Below are 16,107 nucleotides of genomic sequence, written 5' to 3'. Positions count from 1 at the left end.
TCCACACACAGCACAGGTGAGATTGCTACCAGACAGAAGGGAAGGCAAAAAAAACCCCACAGGCTGCAGAGAAGACCAGAATGAGCACTGGAGAGAAGAAAAATGCTTTACAGAAAGGAAAATCCTTTCAGCTTATCAAAAGAAGATGGAGTGGTGACTTGATTATAATAGCTCCCTCAGGAGAAAATCCCACAGACTAAAGGGTTCTTTAGTTAAGAAGGAAAAAGCATAACAAGCAGCTGTGTACTGAGCTCAAGCCAGGTAAATTAAAACAAGAAATAAGGCACACAAAGTTTAATAGTGGAGATGATTAACTATGGAACAAACCAAAAAAGGAAGTAGTGGATACACTATCTCTATTAATGTCCTCAACACAAGAATAGATGTCTTTTTGGATATGCTTTATCTAAACACAAGTTATTGAACTCAATAGAGAGGCTGTTGGGTGAAATTCAAAGGCTTGTGAAATACAGGAAGTTAGAGTAGATGATCTAATGGGAATATTTGCAAAGACTAATCTTAGCCTCAGGATACTAGTCTCCTCGGGTTACCTCTTCAGTCAATAGAGAGTTTCCTTTAGAGAGCAATTCAGAGACGAAGAATAACTTTAGTGCTCCGATTTGCCCCTCTCCACTGAGAGCTTGCCTCTCTTCACTGGCTGCAGAGCAAACCAGAGGTTTGAGGATGGTTGAAATCATCTGGGTTTTTCACTAAAATACCACCACGCTGTATAAAATTACAATATTATTAACTTTTGGGGGAAGGGCTTAGTGGGGGAACTGTGGGGAGGATGGGGACAGGGAGGGGGACAGCTCTCTTTTCACTAATTAACCCTTGATAACCTAATCTGATTATGCTGGGAGCTACAACTTGTCTCTGAAAGATTATCATCTACGGTGAGAGGCTGAAGATTAACATGGCACTTCTTTCTCACCCCTTTAAATATCCTACTTCAGGAAATCTCCATCCTTCCTCCATTCTCCTTTCATTTTGGAGACAAGCAACAGATCCAGAAACATATTTGGTGGACAGAAATGAGCTCCTGGACAGAGGGCAGGTGGGAGAATTCATCCTGCCTCTACTTTCTCTTTTCACTACTGGAAATGGTAGGAGTTGTCTTAATTCTTACCTCATCTAATCAGTGTGGCTATTTATTTGGTATTTATTCTAACATATTTATTTTAAATTGTGATGCTACTATGGTATTGGTACATCCAGTGGTATATCCTCACCAAGGAGGCATATCTTCCTATACTACAGTTAGTCTATGTGCCACCCTTATCTCGATGTGCCTTGTCTTAAATGTAAATTGCTGACTAACTTCCAGAAAGTATATAAACAGCAAGAGGGAAAAGTTAAAGTGGCTACAAACTACAGAGGGTTACAGAACTTCCTTTGGTGCAGTTTCTAAGACAGTTAGTGTACATTTTATTACTCTGAATGAAAGGAAAAAGATGCCACTACAAATTTGCTATGCTGAAAACTCTGTTGTGACTATTTTACTACTGGTATATCCCATTTGAGTAAAAGTTAAATGCATTAAAAAAAAAAATATGTTAAGTGCTTAAACCTCAGTTCTCTCTTTCGTGAGCCAAAGTCACGCAATCAATAGTATGTTTTTTTATTCTTCCTTCTAGTTTTAAAATGTTTCAAAAAATAAATCAAAAGGTTAAATTGTACCAATCCTTCATTAAACTGGAAATTGATTCCAAAATACTATTTATTAGAATCCATGCAAAACTAACAGAGAGGTATTTTTCAAAGCTGTAGCAGTGGTTGCAAATGTTTGTCTGCCATCTAGTGGAATATGCAACAGTTTTCAGTAAAATTTGTATTTATCTTCCTGCTTTCTGTTTTACAAATATCGGAAGTTCTTAAAAAAAAAAGATATGCAGAAGTAAGCATGAAAAGCATGAAGTATAACAGTACCCTTCTCATAAAATTCTTAAACAACAAACCTTAACTGCTGCAAAGATAAAATAGTCCCCTTTGTGGATACAAAGGTCTGTAACACAAAGTGGATTGTGTCAGCTGATTATCAGAGAAGTTGGGATGATAGAAAAAGACAAATATGTTGAAAACAGGGCAAAGCTCTGTTTCTTCTTCTGCCTGAGATTTTTTCCTAGAGCTTTTTTTGCCAAACCTAAACCTATAAACAGACACCAAATATGACTTGGATACCTACTATTTGACACAGCACAGGACAGTAATAATAAAAAGCATACATATGCCAATGCATTGGATACCTATACTGCACACTATAACACTCTGAAGGTATTTTAGGGGTACATAAATACAGAAGTTTGTGCACCAGGACACAGAGCAGGTTTGGCCATGTAGAATATTGTGCGACTCCAGTCTTTCTGATCGTTGTGCACATATTAGGACCAATTGAAATAATTCTATCAAAACTGTTTCCAGGAGAAAAAGGAGTGACCAAGAAAACTCTTTACTGAATAGTGCCTGATTATCTTGGGGAAATATTGTAGAAATGACTGCTGAAAAATTGGAAAACATTGAAGTCTGACCCCTTCTAATGAGAGAATTAAAATTGAGGGTAGAGGAGAGAGGAAAATGGTGAATTGTGGCAGATGTAGTTGGCAGAAAACCCAGGTCACAGAAGAAAAATGGGAGCACAAGATGTAGAATGACAAATTATAGTAACACTATACTGAATGAAAATCTTTGGAGCTTTAGAAAAATTATTTTCATTCTTTTGTTTTAATTATTGTTAGTTTTTAATATTTTGATGAAGGAAAACAACCTATTTTACCTAGAGTGCCCTCCCATGGGTAAGTTAAAAGGATCTGCCCAAACAAAATCATGTCTTTGTGCTCCATTAGGTCACAGTTAAGATGAACAATGTCCTGTCCACTGTCAGTTCATGATCTGTATTGCTATTTCACTAACGTCAGTAAAACTTCACAGGGTGCAAGTCAATGACGACTTTGGCCCAACACATCTAAAAATGGAACGGCTACTGCAAAGTCATCAAACCAGAGCAGCCAGCCAGCCACTGACTGACAAAGACTGGCAGCTTTATTACTGATGTCATTCTTAACAGTGAAATGCATAGACCAAGATGCCATGCTAAAATATATAGGCCAGATTATCAGTCTGTGTATGTGCCATATTTTTCTGCCTTCAATGTGAGTGCAATCATCACAGCACATAGGAATAAACAGCTGTGCATGTACCTTGCTGAGTTGTTCCTATGCCTGAGATTGGTTTCACCTGAACAGTGAAGCTAAACAAAACATTCATTTTTGAATTAGAAAAGCACTTAGCTGAAAAGAGCCTGAGTTTCACTTCAGCCTGTATCCCTGTATATACAACATGTTATACAATTCAGGCTGTATCCTGAATTCTCCCTAAGATAATAGTGAGGCTTTTTATATGTCCTAGAAAATGTTAGTCCAGATATTTTTGTTTGTATCTGTACTTCAAAATGTGTGAGACCAGTATATGATTCTCCTTTAAATCACACATTAAATCTTATGTATGCCAGAGTAATCTATTTGCAAGTGATTAATATTTTTTCCTTGACATTGTTCTTGCAGCATTTCTATCTCATAAAGTTTTGACCTTTACATGTAAAGTGCGTATTATTGTAACATCTTGGGGTTTTCACAGCTGTAAATCATAAATAGTCAATAACCACCTGCTGCTCACAATACACTTTGAGTTCAATGCAAGTTCACTGGTCACAGGAATGAGACTATTTCTTCATCCTTGATTAGCTGTCCCCTCCCAAAATTATAATTTATCCTGTTCACCACCATCTGCCCCTATAAACTGGCTTGGGAACAAAACCAGAAGGCATACCAAGCAGCTTTCTAAGAACGCAAGAAGAAATGTCACGAGGACCTAGGGATGGACCTCCTTCTAGGAGCCTAGGAAGTGGGATAGAAGATAGCTGACTACTCAGCTCCTTCAAGGAGCATCCTCACAAGCTGCACCAACAAGCAGTGACGGCAGAGGGGGTCGTCGTCGTCATTGTCTTACCACTGCCAGCTTCGAGGCCAAAAAAACCACTGGAACAGTCTAAACTGTTTTAGCATGGCCACCCCAGGCTTGCACCTGTCACCAGTTCCCCTCACAGGGCCTGGCCACGTCTGCCTGGCTGGGCCGGCAGGATGGGCCCGGGCTGCCAGGCCCTGCCCTGAGGGACCTCGGGGGGCCCTGCCACCCTCCGTGACGGGACCCCCAGCCTGGGCACTTCCCCGGCACAGCTTCAGCATTGCTGAGAGTGGTTAATAAACCATCCCACCCGCTTCAAAAAAGTCTGTTGTTAAAGGGACCTGAACCTGTGGGTAGGGAGTAGGGCAATATTAACCACCTATTAACCCTAGCCTCTCTTCCCTGTATCTCCTCTCCATTACATAGGAAGATAACTCCTACCTGTTAGTATCTTCAAACGTACCAATCTTGGATCTGGTGTACAAATAAGGTAATCAAGTAAAATCAAGCTGGGATGTCCCTCGGCCTCCTCACCCTCCCGTGGCCTCCTTCCCCACTTGGGGTCTCCAGGCGGCTCCCCTGGGGAAGCACAGCATGGCGAACTGCCGCCTCCTCCACTCCCACGTTTTCCACCTCCTTCACTGAAAGATACGTTCGAGTGCTCAACTCCCACTTGCCCACATAATGACACCACTGGGCGCCTTCAGAGGTTCATTTTCATGAACTGGCCTCTTCCTACATGTAAGAATCAGAGGTGAGAAGATAGGAATATTTACAAAGTGATAATAAAAGTGCCTAGACTCAGTATATTCCAGATTGCCTGTTCAGATAATTAACGGTTGTGTTGTTTGGGTTTTTTTTATCAGGTAACGTTTAAAAGTTCCAGAAACCACGCTTCCATTTATCTTGCTGACAGAAACATCACTGATATTCATCCAAAATATTCCTATCTTCACGTTACTTTTACTTAGAGCTGTTTTATACTGCCCTTCATGGATGCTGCAGTCAGAAGGAACTGCTACAGCCAGCGTGCCTGACACCCTGCAGAGAGGTAGTGTAGACTTTTCCCTAAAAACTGGGTTAAAACATGTCTTTTAGAAGTATTCTTAATTTCACTTTAACAACATCAAGCAGTAGCCCATTTGCCATTTCCCTAGTATGCCATGCCAAAGTTTGCTTACCTTCACACCTGGGAAGTTGTACCTTAGTTTTAAGGTATGATTTGTCTAATATCAGCTACTGGATCTGGTATGTTTTCTCTGTCAGGTTAAAGAGAGGCAGCCACAAGACTTCCTCCTATGTTCAAGGACATACCCACGGTCATTATGCCTCTCCTCAACTTCTCTTTGAGAACCTGCACACTCCTGAGTTCTTCCAGACCTCATCAGGCTTGTTCTCCAGTCCCGAAACAGTTTTATGGCTTTCATTTAAATTATCCTTGTGTCTCTACAACTTTCTCAAAGTATAAGCAGTAAGCCTGGAAGCAGTAACCAGAAAGCACTATAGTTTTACTTCACCATTTCTACTTGATAAACCTATTTTCTGTATCTAACAGGAACTCTTCCTACAATTTCACAAAATCATCACAGTAAAGTAGCTGCATATGATGCTTCAAAAATCCTTCTCAATTTACCATTTTTCAAGAACTGACATTTTGGTTTTTACATATTTAAAGGTTGGGTTTTTTTCAAATGTCACTCCCAAGGTAACAAGACAGCAGAAGAAGTAACAACACAGCACATTTGTGTTTTTACTAAATTATGCCAATGGTGTGTTTTAACTGAAAATTGTCCTGCATAAATTGAAGTGTAGTATGTCATCATCTCACATGTAAACCCACAAATAACAAAAAAATTAGCCCACTGACATTTTTACCAAACCACGTTCAAATGGAACTCAGTATACTATTTTTTGTCTTTCATCCTTTGCTGATAAAAATCCCAAGTTCACTGGTTCACTGTTTGCTAGGTTGATGCTAGGTGACTGGTCTTCAAGTCTGTTACCACCCTTGCTCTTTTAAAGGTTGAAATTACTCTGGCACACCTTTCATTCTTTAGAATTCTTTTTTCCAAACTTTAATTAAATGTAATGGTTCAATGTAAATGTATGGTTCAGAGTTGTATCTCCACTACTACAGGCATATCTAAGTCCTTAGCTCAGATAATGCATAGAAACATAAAGACCCACTGTTCAGCATTACTTCTCTTTAAAGCAGGTTGTCTACAGCCATACTACATAGCATTTTGTCACAGGTCACTGCTGATTCTTCAGTTATTATATTTTTCTGTGCTTTTTCTTTTAAAGTGTATTCAAATAATGAGGGCTGCAGGGTTTCTACAGCATGAAATTATAAGCATGCAAAAGTAGACAGGAGCGCTTGAAGGTGAAAAGTGTTGAGGAAGAATGGAAGGACCCAACCTGGTACAGCCTGCTGGAAACAGTCCCTGAAGTGTGCCCTCAACAGCATTCAAGTTCATCTCGGAGGGAACTAGTCAATTGAATCAAAAAGCGAGTCTAAGATTGAACCAGTATTTGCGCAGCTGGTGGCTAGCACATGGGAAAGAACATCAGCTGACAAATATACATGTGCTTTTCATGGATACAGATCTATTAGGTCAAGTGTCTTGGCCTGATCATCATCCAGCTTTTTTTTTTTTTTTTTTCAGATTTTTTTGGTTAACAATTTCATAAGAAACAAAAACTCCCCAATGTTAAGATGGAGACTTCAGGATCATGTGTTTGTCATCTTTTCCAATACTCTACAGTCTCCTGTAAAGTTATTTTCTGACTCGAGTTTATATTTCTAAAATGTATACAGTTACAAATGTCAGGGATCCCAATAGTCATCTAGAATGCCATGCTCTCTGCAGGACTGGATTAATGATTGTGCTTAAGTTCACAGCTGTGCTATATGTGACACCAAACATAGTTTTTTCTTACACTAAGTGGTAGGCAGGACTGCATTTTATTCACAATCACTGAAAAGGAATGAGAATGAACAGTCAGTTCCTGCCACAGGTCACCAGTGGCACTCTGCAGAGTCTTTGCTAGGTCATGTGCTGCTTGACCTATTCATAATTAACCTCAAAGAGGGGACAAAGCAACAAAATTTGCCAAAGAAAGTGAGGGTAGTAAGACTACTGGTAAACTGTGAAGAACTACAGAAAGACACGTAAGACTGATTAGGAAACAGAATGGCAGATGCAATTCAACATAGATAAATACAAAAATGATATGAAACAATAGGCTCTGAGCTTATCACCACCACTCAAGAATGAGATGCTGCAGTTAAGATAAATAATGCCATGAAAACAGCTCAGTGCTCAGTTCAAATTAAAAAAGCAAGTCAAGTGTTAGGAATTACTAGGAAAGGAATAAAGAACAAAAAAGTAAACAAACAAGCCAGTACTTAACTACATGTCTAATGCTGCGTGCAGTTTTGGTTCCCCTCTCAGAAAATAACATATGAGACCCAGAAAAGTTTCAAAGAACAATAAATACAGAAGCTATTCCATGCCTTTGGTCAGCTAAGGAATATCTTAACTAATGCATTTCAGTTTAGAAATTTAAAGGTGAATGTTATATATCTGAAGAACCATGACTGGCACAAGCATGGTAGGTAAAAGTTTACTGTGCAGGGAACATTAAATTAAGCTAGTAAAAATCAGGTTCAAAATAAACAAGAAGTGGCAGTTCTTTATGCAACAGACATCAACTGATAAAGGCTGCTGTTATTCAGGAAGTGTATATAGTCCAAGGGAAACTGGACAAGTACTGGAAAAAGCAGCATTGGGGATTACTAAATAGACAAACCATATGATGTTCAGGAAAGCCTGGAATAGAAGACACATGGAAGCTAGGAAAAGCACCAAATGTGCTTGCATTGTTCTTATCCTTCCTCAGGCAGCTGCCTTTGACTACAAAAGAGGCTATTGTGTTAGAAAAACCTTTGGTCAGGACCTGTACAGCTATTCCTATGTTTATCTTCTCAAGAGTTCCAAGAGCATGTAAGTAAGGAGCACAGAGGAAAAGCACGTGCTGTTTGCTTGGCTTCTTACAGTTAAATCTAGCAGAAGGTGGTGTGTGTTACAAACGCAGCCAAGGCTTCTCAGCCATTAACACCAAGTCTGAGTGCTCACATTCACATGGAAGGGATGCTAATAAAGTGACAGACTTATTTTACAGCTCAGAATTCCAGTTTGAAACTTCCTACTAGAGGGATTTTCTTTTTTTCTTACCAGGAGGAAGAAAAAATATTTCTTGTATTTGTTCTGGATGGTACCCCAAATCAAAAGCAATCAAGAGTTCTGTTAGACCAATTCCTAAGCACATTTGTTCCACACAGTATTTTGAAAGAAACTTTGCAAAGTACACTGAGGGAAAGTATACAGACTTTCTAGGTAACCACAGATCTGCCAGTTTTAAGAAACAACATGTCCTCCTTGCTTTCAGCCCAGATACGTTAAACATTCAACCTTAAGGTTTGCATTTCATTCTGTAAATATGAACTATTAAGTATAACCAATGTTACCATTTAGATCCATGTAATAATGAAAATGTAATAATGAAAAAGATGCATTTTTAGTGTTACATACATCAAATTGGGGTTTTGAATGTCAAAAAACGTGCCCTGCTTCTACAATTCTGCATGACAAATGGTCTACCAGCAAATGTCTAAGTGCATAAAGACAGTAAGCTTATTGGTGGTAAAATGGTAGGTGGAACTTCCTGGACAGATCAAGAATTACATATAAATTGTTCTCTTACTGCATTTGCAAGCATGTTTTAAGCATTTCAAGGACATAGAATCAAAACTGAAATCAAGCTAACAAGTTAGAAAAAACCCTGCAAATATATAAATGCAAAGTAATCAATAGAGTGACATTCAAGGGAAGTAATCAGAATTCCTGTATTGCCCAAAGATCTGGCAATGGAGGAAAAGGAAAAGCACTAGCAGAAACAAGCACTCTAATAAGATTTCACAGTTATTTTAGGCATGTTTGCTAGCTTACCAAAAACTTTCAGAGTTTAAGTTTCACAGCTGAGAACTCAGACTTAGATGTGACTCCTGAAAACAGCAAGAATCTTCCCCAGTGTTTTCTCATTTCTGACATGCAGCACTCAGTCTAGATAAAATTAAGTAAAAGAGCTAACTGTCAATTTGTATTGTTCTGACCTGGTGTTTTCACCATGTTTTACTGACTTTTCAGATTTCCTAGGATGAATTCCATTGCTGATATCTTTTCATACTAGGGATACCTTAATGTTTTCAAAAAACATTATACACAGTATTCAAAAGTTATAAATCTGAAGTTACAACACCAATGTACAAAGGATTTTAAGTGTTTATGAGTGCACAAAATGATACCACTTAAAAGTCCCCTGAGCTTGGTTATCCAGAAGTTTTCACAGCATCCTCCTGGAATGAATTTTTGGCCAGGCTAACTGGAAATAATGGTAAGTGATTTAGTGTAATATAACTATTTTTCCTGTTCTCTCTGCCAGCAATATGAAGTATTTAGCCTCCTTTATTGCTTTTTGTAGAACTATGACCTAGAGTGCATATGATGTAAACTCTTAAAGTAGAAAGAACTTTTTTTCTCTGCACAAATATAATGTTTGGCTTAACTAAGATTGCAGGTTTATTTCCAAATGTGCTCCACCCTATTAAGCTTGGAGGTTACTTTAGGTCCCATTAACACTACACCTTGAAACCATGCTAACAAAAAATTGAAAAAGCTTGAAGAGCAGCAGATTAAGAGTACACAAGAAACCATTTTCTTATGAAGTAGAATTCCTGGATGCAAGGATATTTACTGGAAAGTAACACGATAAACAGTTTACTGTATATACTATAAACACTTGTTTTGGCATCAGCGAAGACTCCTAGTGCTGAATGAGAAGACATTCCTATACAAAATGACATTTAAGACTCATTGATTCCCATCAACCAAACCCGATGCTTCTCCTAAGCTTTGACTATGAAGCAACAATATAGCCTTAATATTTTTAGGTCTAGTAGTCAGAACAAATGTAATAAACATAGCATCTGAACTCTGTAAAATATTCCATGCACTCTACAATTTAAATTTACATACATTTCTGCATGGATAACTGAGGTTCCTTTGTAACCCAAGTTAAAGACACGTTTTCCAGCAATTTGAATCAAAAGGACCATTCATTACCTTTACTATCAAAAGTGCTTTATTTCTTACTTTCAGACTGAGACTTAAGTCACTACCCTTACTCTAATTAAAATAAAATCAGGATGGGCTTCATGTCTATCTGGTTCATAAAGCAAAACTAAAATTGTACATGTATTTTTTCATCAAAGCAAGAGATAAAACCCAAGATATATTCACACTTCTAAAAGATGTGTTAACAAGCTATACTCATTATAACAATACTCATTGCTACACACTAGTAGGTTCAGCAAGTGTGCAGTATCTCACATGGTTTAAAAAATACTGGATGCCAAAGAAAAGCAACTGCACTATATTCACAAATAGTTCACAAAAATACCAAGTAATGAGATTATGGGTGAACTTATCTTATTAAAATTTTTTTCAAAGCTATTCTATACATCATCCTTTTCAAGAAGATTACAGAAATATTCTGAAACCTTTGCACACACACTTGTTTCACTTTTTTCTGAATAGTGGCAATATTCAAAGCCTCTGTTAACTTGGCATTCTTCTCACACAGAAATCTTCTCCCATGTCAGCCTGTCATATTTTCAGCAGCCTAGAAACAGAAAAAAATTTATTGCAAGTCAAAGGTAGACACCATGTAGATTAAATTTAATCTTTTCCTGTAAATATTTTATTTTACCTAGAGAACTTAAAAGTCTAAAAATAAGCTACTAAGAAAAACTTTAAGATGTGTAGTGTTGTTCTTCAATCAATGCTTTTTTTTTAATAATGCTGTCAACTGCCATTAGCCTTTAACATGGCCATTTCTTTTTGCTTGTGTTAAACTGTGTATCCTGTATCTGAGCAGCTTGTACCCTGTGCATTTTACCCTAACGCTTTTAAGAAGTGCTCAAACACAGGAATTTTTTTCCTTCGGAGTTTAGTTCTTTGTACAATTTATAGTAATTATTACTCCCACTCCTACAGATAAATTATTAACACAAAACTTAGAAAAATGACACTATCATAACTGCATAAATGACACTGCCAATTATTCGATCAAGGTAATCAGGAAGTATATTTATTACTGAATAACTCAACCCAGCCAACAAGGTACAGTTGTTAAGAGACTGACCCTGACAGATTTTAATCCAGTTTCGAGACAAACAGGCAAAGGATAGCAAAGGGAATGATAAACCAGTAAAAGCAACGGAAGAAGTAAAACAGCCCTCAATTACTTATATACACATAGTTAAACACATATGTATGCACACATTTAAGCATATACACACATATAAAATATGTGTGAACATGAGTATAGAAAAAATTTAAGTTAAAAATGAAATAAAAATTTTGAAAACTGGTGAAAAATAGCCCTGAGTAGCATCCATCTAGAAAAAAATCTGCAAGTTAAATTTTCTAAGAATCAGGATGCAGTCTTCCAGAACAGAGGTAAGCAGGCCAGATATAGGTTTCCCCTCCACCTCCCCAGAAATAAACAAATATAAGATACAGATCATGTTTAAGTAGACAGTGAAAAATGAAAATCCTTTAAAAGGCAAGTGAAGATTTTTTCTGAACCATAGTTACCCTCTCTACTAGCTAAACCTGTAAATGCTAAATTATCAAAAGCCCTGTATATACACACATCATGAAATCCCATCGTGTTTGTCTTTGGAGAGATTCAAAGCACAAGTTAAAGTAGTAAAAGCAATATATGAAGATTACATTAGCAAACTGCATGTACCCATTTACAAGTATTGCTGCATAGTATTAAGGCCTGAGAATGTAGAAATGAGGTGATGGGGTTAAAGGAGAAAGTAGCAATCTCTTTGTGATATGATGCAGGTAAGGGGGCAAATGGTGGCTACAAATGCCCAGAATAAAAAAATCTGTGGGTTTTGGTGGTTGTTTCTTTTCCTTCAGAGGAGTTAATCTAATTATTTCTGAAAAGATTTTATTTGTACCATTTCTCACTTCATGTTCCATCTAGTTGTATTCATTGCCTCTACTATGGAACAGTTTAATTTCCTTGATTTACAAATGAGTCACACCTTAAAGTACAATTTACAAATTGAAGTATAGCAAGTTGAACATGTCTGACATTTAAAAACAAATTTATAAGCTTTTTAAGCAAAAGCATTACCTTTAGAGCTTCTGTAGCCTTACGCAGTTCTTTAATAACAGATGATAAAGCTTCTGGGTTTATCCCCTGTTCACAAAGCCTCACACAAATAGACAACGTCTCCATATCTAAGCCAGTGTTTAATATTCTTGAAATCTCAAACAGAACTGCAACAGAAAAGATGAAAGCACTTTAGTCCCTATAGACTATGAAATTTCAATGATCGAAAATGTTATTCATCAACATTTAATTTCTACAGTAGTCTGTGAACATGGCAGTTGTGGAAAGCTCTTGCAGTCTGAACCTCAGCAACAGCATTCATGTTCAGCTTTCCAGCATAAGCTAGAAGCCACAGCTTCTAACATAAATACCATGCTTTTCTGGTTCAGCAGGCTTAATACTGCATAATTAGTTTTGAAAAATAAAAAATAAATGAAGAATTCAATAATTAACATGCTTGCTAATTACATAAAAAGTAGGCTATAAGAATAATCCATGCTTTTGAACTCCAGACACTGACAAAGTCATAGAATCATAGAATCGTTTAGGTTGGAAAAGACCATTAAGATCATCAAGTCCAACCGTTAACCTAGCACTGCCAAGTCCAACGCTAAACCATGTCCCTAAGCACCACATCTACACATCTTTTAAATACCTCCAGGGATGGTGATTCAACCTCTTCCTGGGCAGCCTGCTCCAATGCTTGACAATCCTTTCGGTGAAGAAATTTTTCCTAATATTCAATCTAAACCTCCCTTGGCGCAACTTGAGGCTGTTTCTCCCAAGTAACAAGTGCTAGGACGAGAGGAAGAGACCAGCAGCCACCTCACTGCAACCTCCTTTCAGGTAGTTGTAGAGAGCAATAAGGTCTCCCCTCAGCCTCCTTTTCTCCAGGCTAAACAGCCCCAGTTCCCTCAGCCGCTCCTCATAAGACTTGTGCTCTAGACCCCTCACCAGCTTCGTCGCCCTTCTCTGGACACACTCCAGCACCTCAATGTCTTTCCCATAGTGAGGAGCCCAAAAATGAACACAGTATTCAACCTCACCAGTGCCGAGTACAGGGGAACAACCACCTCCCTGCTCCTGCTGGCTACACCATTTCTGACGCAGGCCAGGATGCCGTTGGCCTTCTTGGCCACCTGGGCACACTGCTGGCTCATATTCAGCCGGGTGTCGACCAGCACACCCAGGTCTTTTTCTGCTGGACAGCTTTCCAGCCACTCTTCCCCACATCAGTAGTGCTGCATGGGGTTGTTGTTGTTACCCAAGTGCAGGAGCTGGCACTTGGCCTTGTTGAACCTCATACAAATGGCGTCGGCCCATTGATCCAGCCTGTCCAGATCCCTCTGTAGAGCCTTCCTACCCCCAAGCAGATCAACACTCCCACCCAACTTGGTGTCATCCGCAAACTCACTGAGGGTGCACTCGATCCCCTTGCCCAGATCATCGGTAAAGTTATTAAACAGAACTGGTCCCAAAACTGAGCCTTGGAGAACACCACTCGTGACCAGCTGCCAACTAGATTTAACTCCATTCACCACAACTCTTTGGGCTCAGCCATCCAGCCAGTTTTTCATCCAGTGAAGAGTACACCTGTCCAAGCCATGGGCAGCCAGTTTTTCCAGGCGAATGTTGGAGAGTGTCCTGCTAAAATGAACAGGAAGCACATTCTTAAAGCTTTTACAGGGAATGTCAGGAGTTTTCTAGCCACCTCCTTCCACAACTAAACCTAACTTTAGGTCTAACACTACCACTGGTTTAAGGATAAGCAATGCTATTCAATTTTTACATGACCCGAATCAAGAGCAGTGCCACGTCAGTATGGAACCTTTTGCAGAAGGAGATTCCAGTTAGCTTTGTGTAGAAATAAAGATCTCTCTCTCTCTTTCCCCTTCCAAACTTTCCCTGGAAGGCCCCTTTTCTTTGATTCTCATAAACAGTTTGTTATATATGTAACAGAACACCTCACTGAGATTTTATTTCTGGTGGCTACAGTAATCTCCACCCTGAGGTTAAACCTCTAGCAACACAGGTTGATTATGAACAGATGTTATTCACACTGTTTCTGTAACCAAACCTCCCCCAAACTAGAAGAAAGCAAAGTAGAAGGTCTTTCTTACCATGTAAAACCATCATGGCAAGTGACTACTGTCCACTTGAGAGCTATGAGAATATTCTACTTTGGTAGAATAAAAACACCTGACCTCAGAAGAGACTGAACTATGAATGTCTATCCTAAATAAAATATACACATTGTTACACAGGAAGCCTGGGCTCCCAAATCTGAAGGCTAGTACACTTTCCATAGCAGTTCCCAAAAGCCTTAGTTTGTCTTTAAATCCACATATTGTCCCTCCCATCTAAAACATTCATGCAGAAGTGGAGAGAAGGTAGGTAGATGTCCAATACAGTTATGAGAACTTAGAATTGCTGTCCTTCCCAAACAAATCTCTGTTCATCTGCACAGAATGGTCTTAGCCTCTTGAAGCATCAGAGCAGCCATAATAATCCTGCTAATCCTGCTAGTCCTGCCTTGCCTCCAGCAGCAGGTCAGAGTGGGTAGATAAGTGGCTGAAACACTAATTTTTACAACAGTCCAACTCATGAAGGCCTTTGCTAAGGAATCCTTACATAACGGTAGCCGTCAATATAATACAAGGGAAGATCATGAGAAAGTAACAAACACAAAGCGATCCCCCCCTGAACACTCTCCCGAGCCTCTAGTCCCTCATTAGGGCACTTCCAGAGAAAGTCTTCATATTTAACAACCCTCAGTGGATTTCTGGGCAGCTTTCCACTCTGCCTGAAATCCACATAAGCTTATGGCATAGCCATTCCATGGAATTCCAGTGTCACACTACACATTACTAAGAAACACCTCCTGAACCTGCCAGCTTTGAATCCTCATAGTCAGGCTGGAAGAGAAAGGGAACACCCAATCTTTACTCACCCTGCTTGCATTTCTCATGGCTTCTAAATCTCTGAAATATTTCCCACTACTCCTAGTGCCACTTCGCTCGCATTCCCCATCCCATAACAGCGCCAGTTTTTTTGTATCAGAAACTACTCTAATTCTGTAACACTAACTGCCCTTCTCAAAACTTTTTCACTGCGGTTATTTTTGGTTTGTTGGTTGGTGTTTGTTGTTTGGTTTTGTTGTTGTTGTTTTTTAAGTAATTTACTTCGGTTTTCTGACATGAGCTGTCTACAGGAACAAGATACTGGGGTTCAGATCGGTTCAGGCGCTGCCACTCACAGTGCCGCAGGCTTGGTCCTCCCTCTCCCTTCCACGCACTTTCTTCCCCCCAGTTTAAATCCAAGATGCACACAGCCAGGTGACACTACCTCGCATTAGCCATCTCAAATAACGAGAAAGAACAGCAAACGTATACATTCATAAACATTAAACCCCAACGTTATTCTAAATTACCTAACGGCTAACTAAAAAGCCCCAGAAGAGACACGCGAGGTCCAAAGACACTCGCACCACGCGGGCATCCGAAGCGTTTGGGACACCACGCGTAACACGAAGCAAAACAGAAATCGCCCTGCGCCGACTCCTTCGGCAGCTGCAAACCGCCACCCTCCTCGCAGCAGAGCCGCCCGCGCCGACGCGGAGCCGCCTCACGGGCCGCTCAGCCATGCGGAGAGCGCCGACGGCAGAGGCGCCTGCGGCGGGAGCCGCTCGGAGAGGCCGACCCGGGGCTGCCACCCCCAGTGCACCCACCGTCCATCGTCTCCCGCACCGCGTTGAGGCTGGCGGCGTTGCTCGCCATGGCGACCCCGCACCGCCCCTCACCTCCCACCCGGAAGCGGAAGGAGCTCCCCCCCCACACACACACCGTTCAAATACTCCCGCCCCCGCTCGCCCCACGTGACTCCCCAAACGGA

At 39.8% G+C, this 16,107-nt stretch overlaps 1 protein-coding gene across 2 annotated transcripts in view; it reads right to left on the bottom strand.

The window, feature by feature from the left end:
- Positions 1-16,039, bottom strand: part of MZT1 (mitotic spindle organizing protein 1) — a 191,921-nt gene extending 175,882 nt beyond the window's left edge. The window contains exons 1-3 of one of the 2 annotated variants that reach the window (XR_007507898.1): positions 15,944-16,039; positions 12,238-12,383; positions 10,606-10,704 (exon numbers count right to left, since the gene is read on the bottom strand). Coding sequence is in view for 1 of the 2 variants with exons in the window: in XM_049815614.1 (XP_049671571.1) it covers positions 10,681-10,704; positions 12,238-12,383; positions 15,944-15,992 (219 nt within the window). In the remaining variant the exon portion in view is untranslated. Of the gene's footprint in view, positions 1-10,141; positions 10,705-12,237; positions 12,384-15,943 lie in introns of those variants that run through there. The other variant, XM_049815614.1, reaches the window with a different exon arrangement.
- Between the last annotated feature and the right edge of the window lie 68 nt (positions 16,040-16,107).

Source organism: Accipiter gentilis, chromosome 13 (assembly GCF_929443795.1).
Source record: "Accipiter gentilis chromosome 13, bAccGen1.1, whole genome shotgun sequence".
Taxonomy (NCBI): domain Eukaryota; kingdom Metazoa; phylum Chordata; class Aves; order Accipitriformes; family Accipitridae; genus Astur; species Astur gentilis.
The sequence above is the reverse complement of the archived record's forward strand: the minus strand, read 5'-3'. Positions and strand labels throughout refer to the sequence as shown.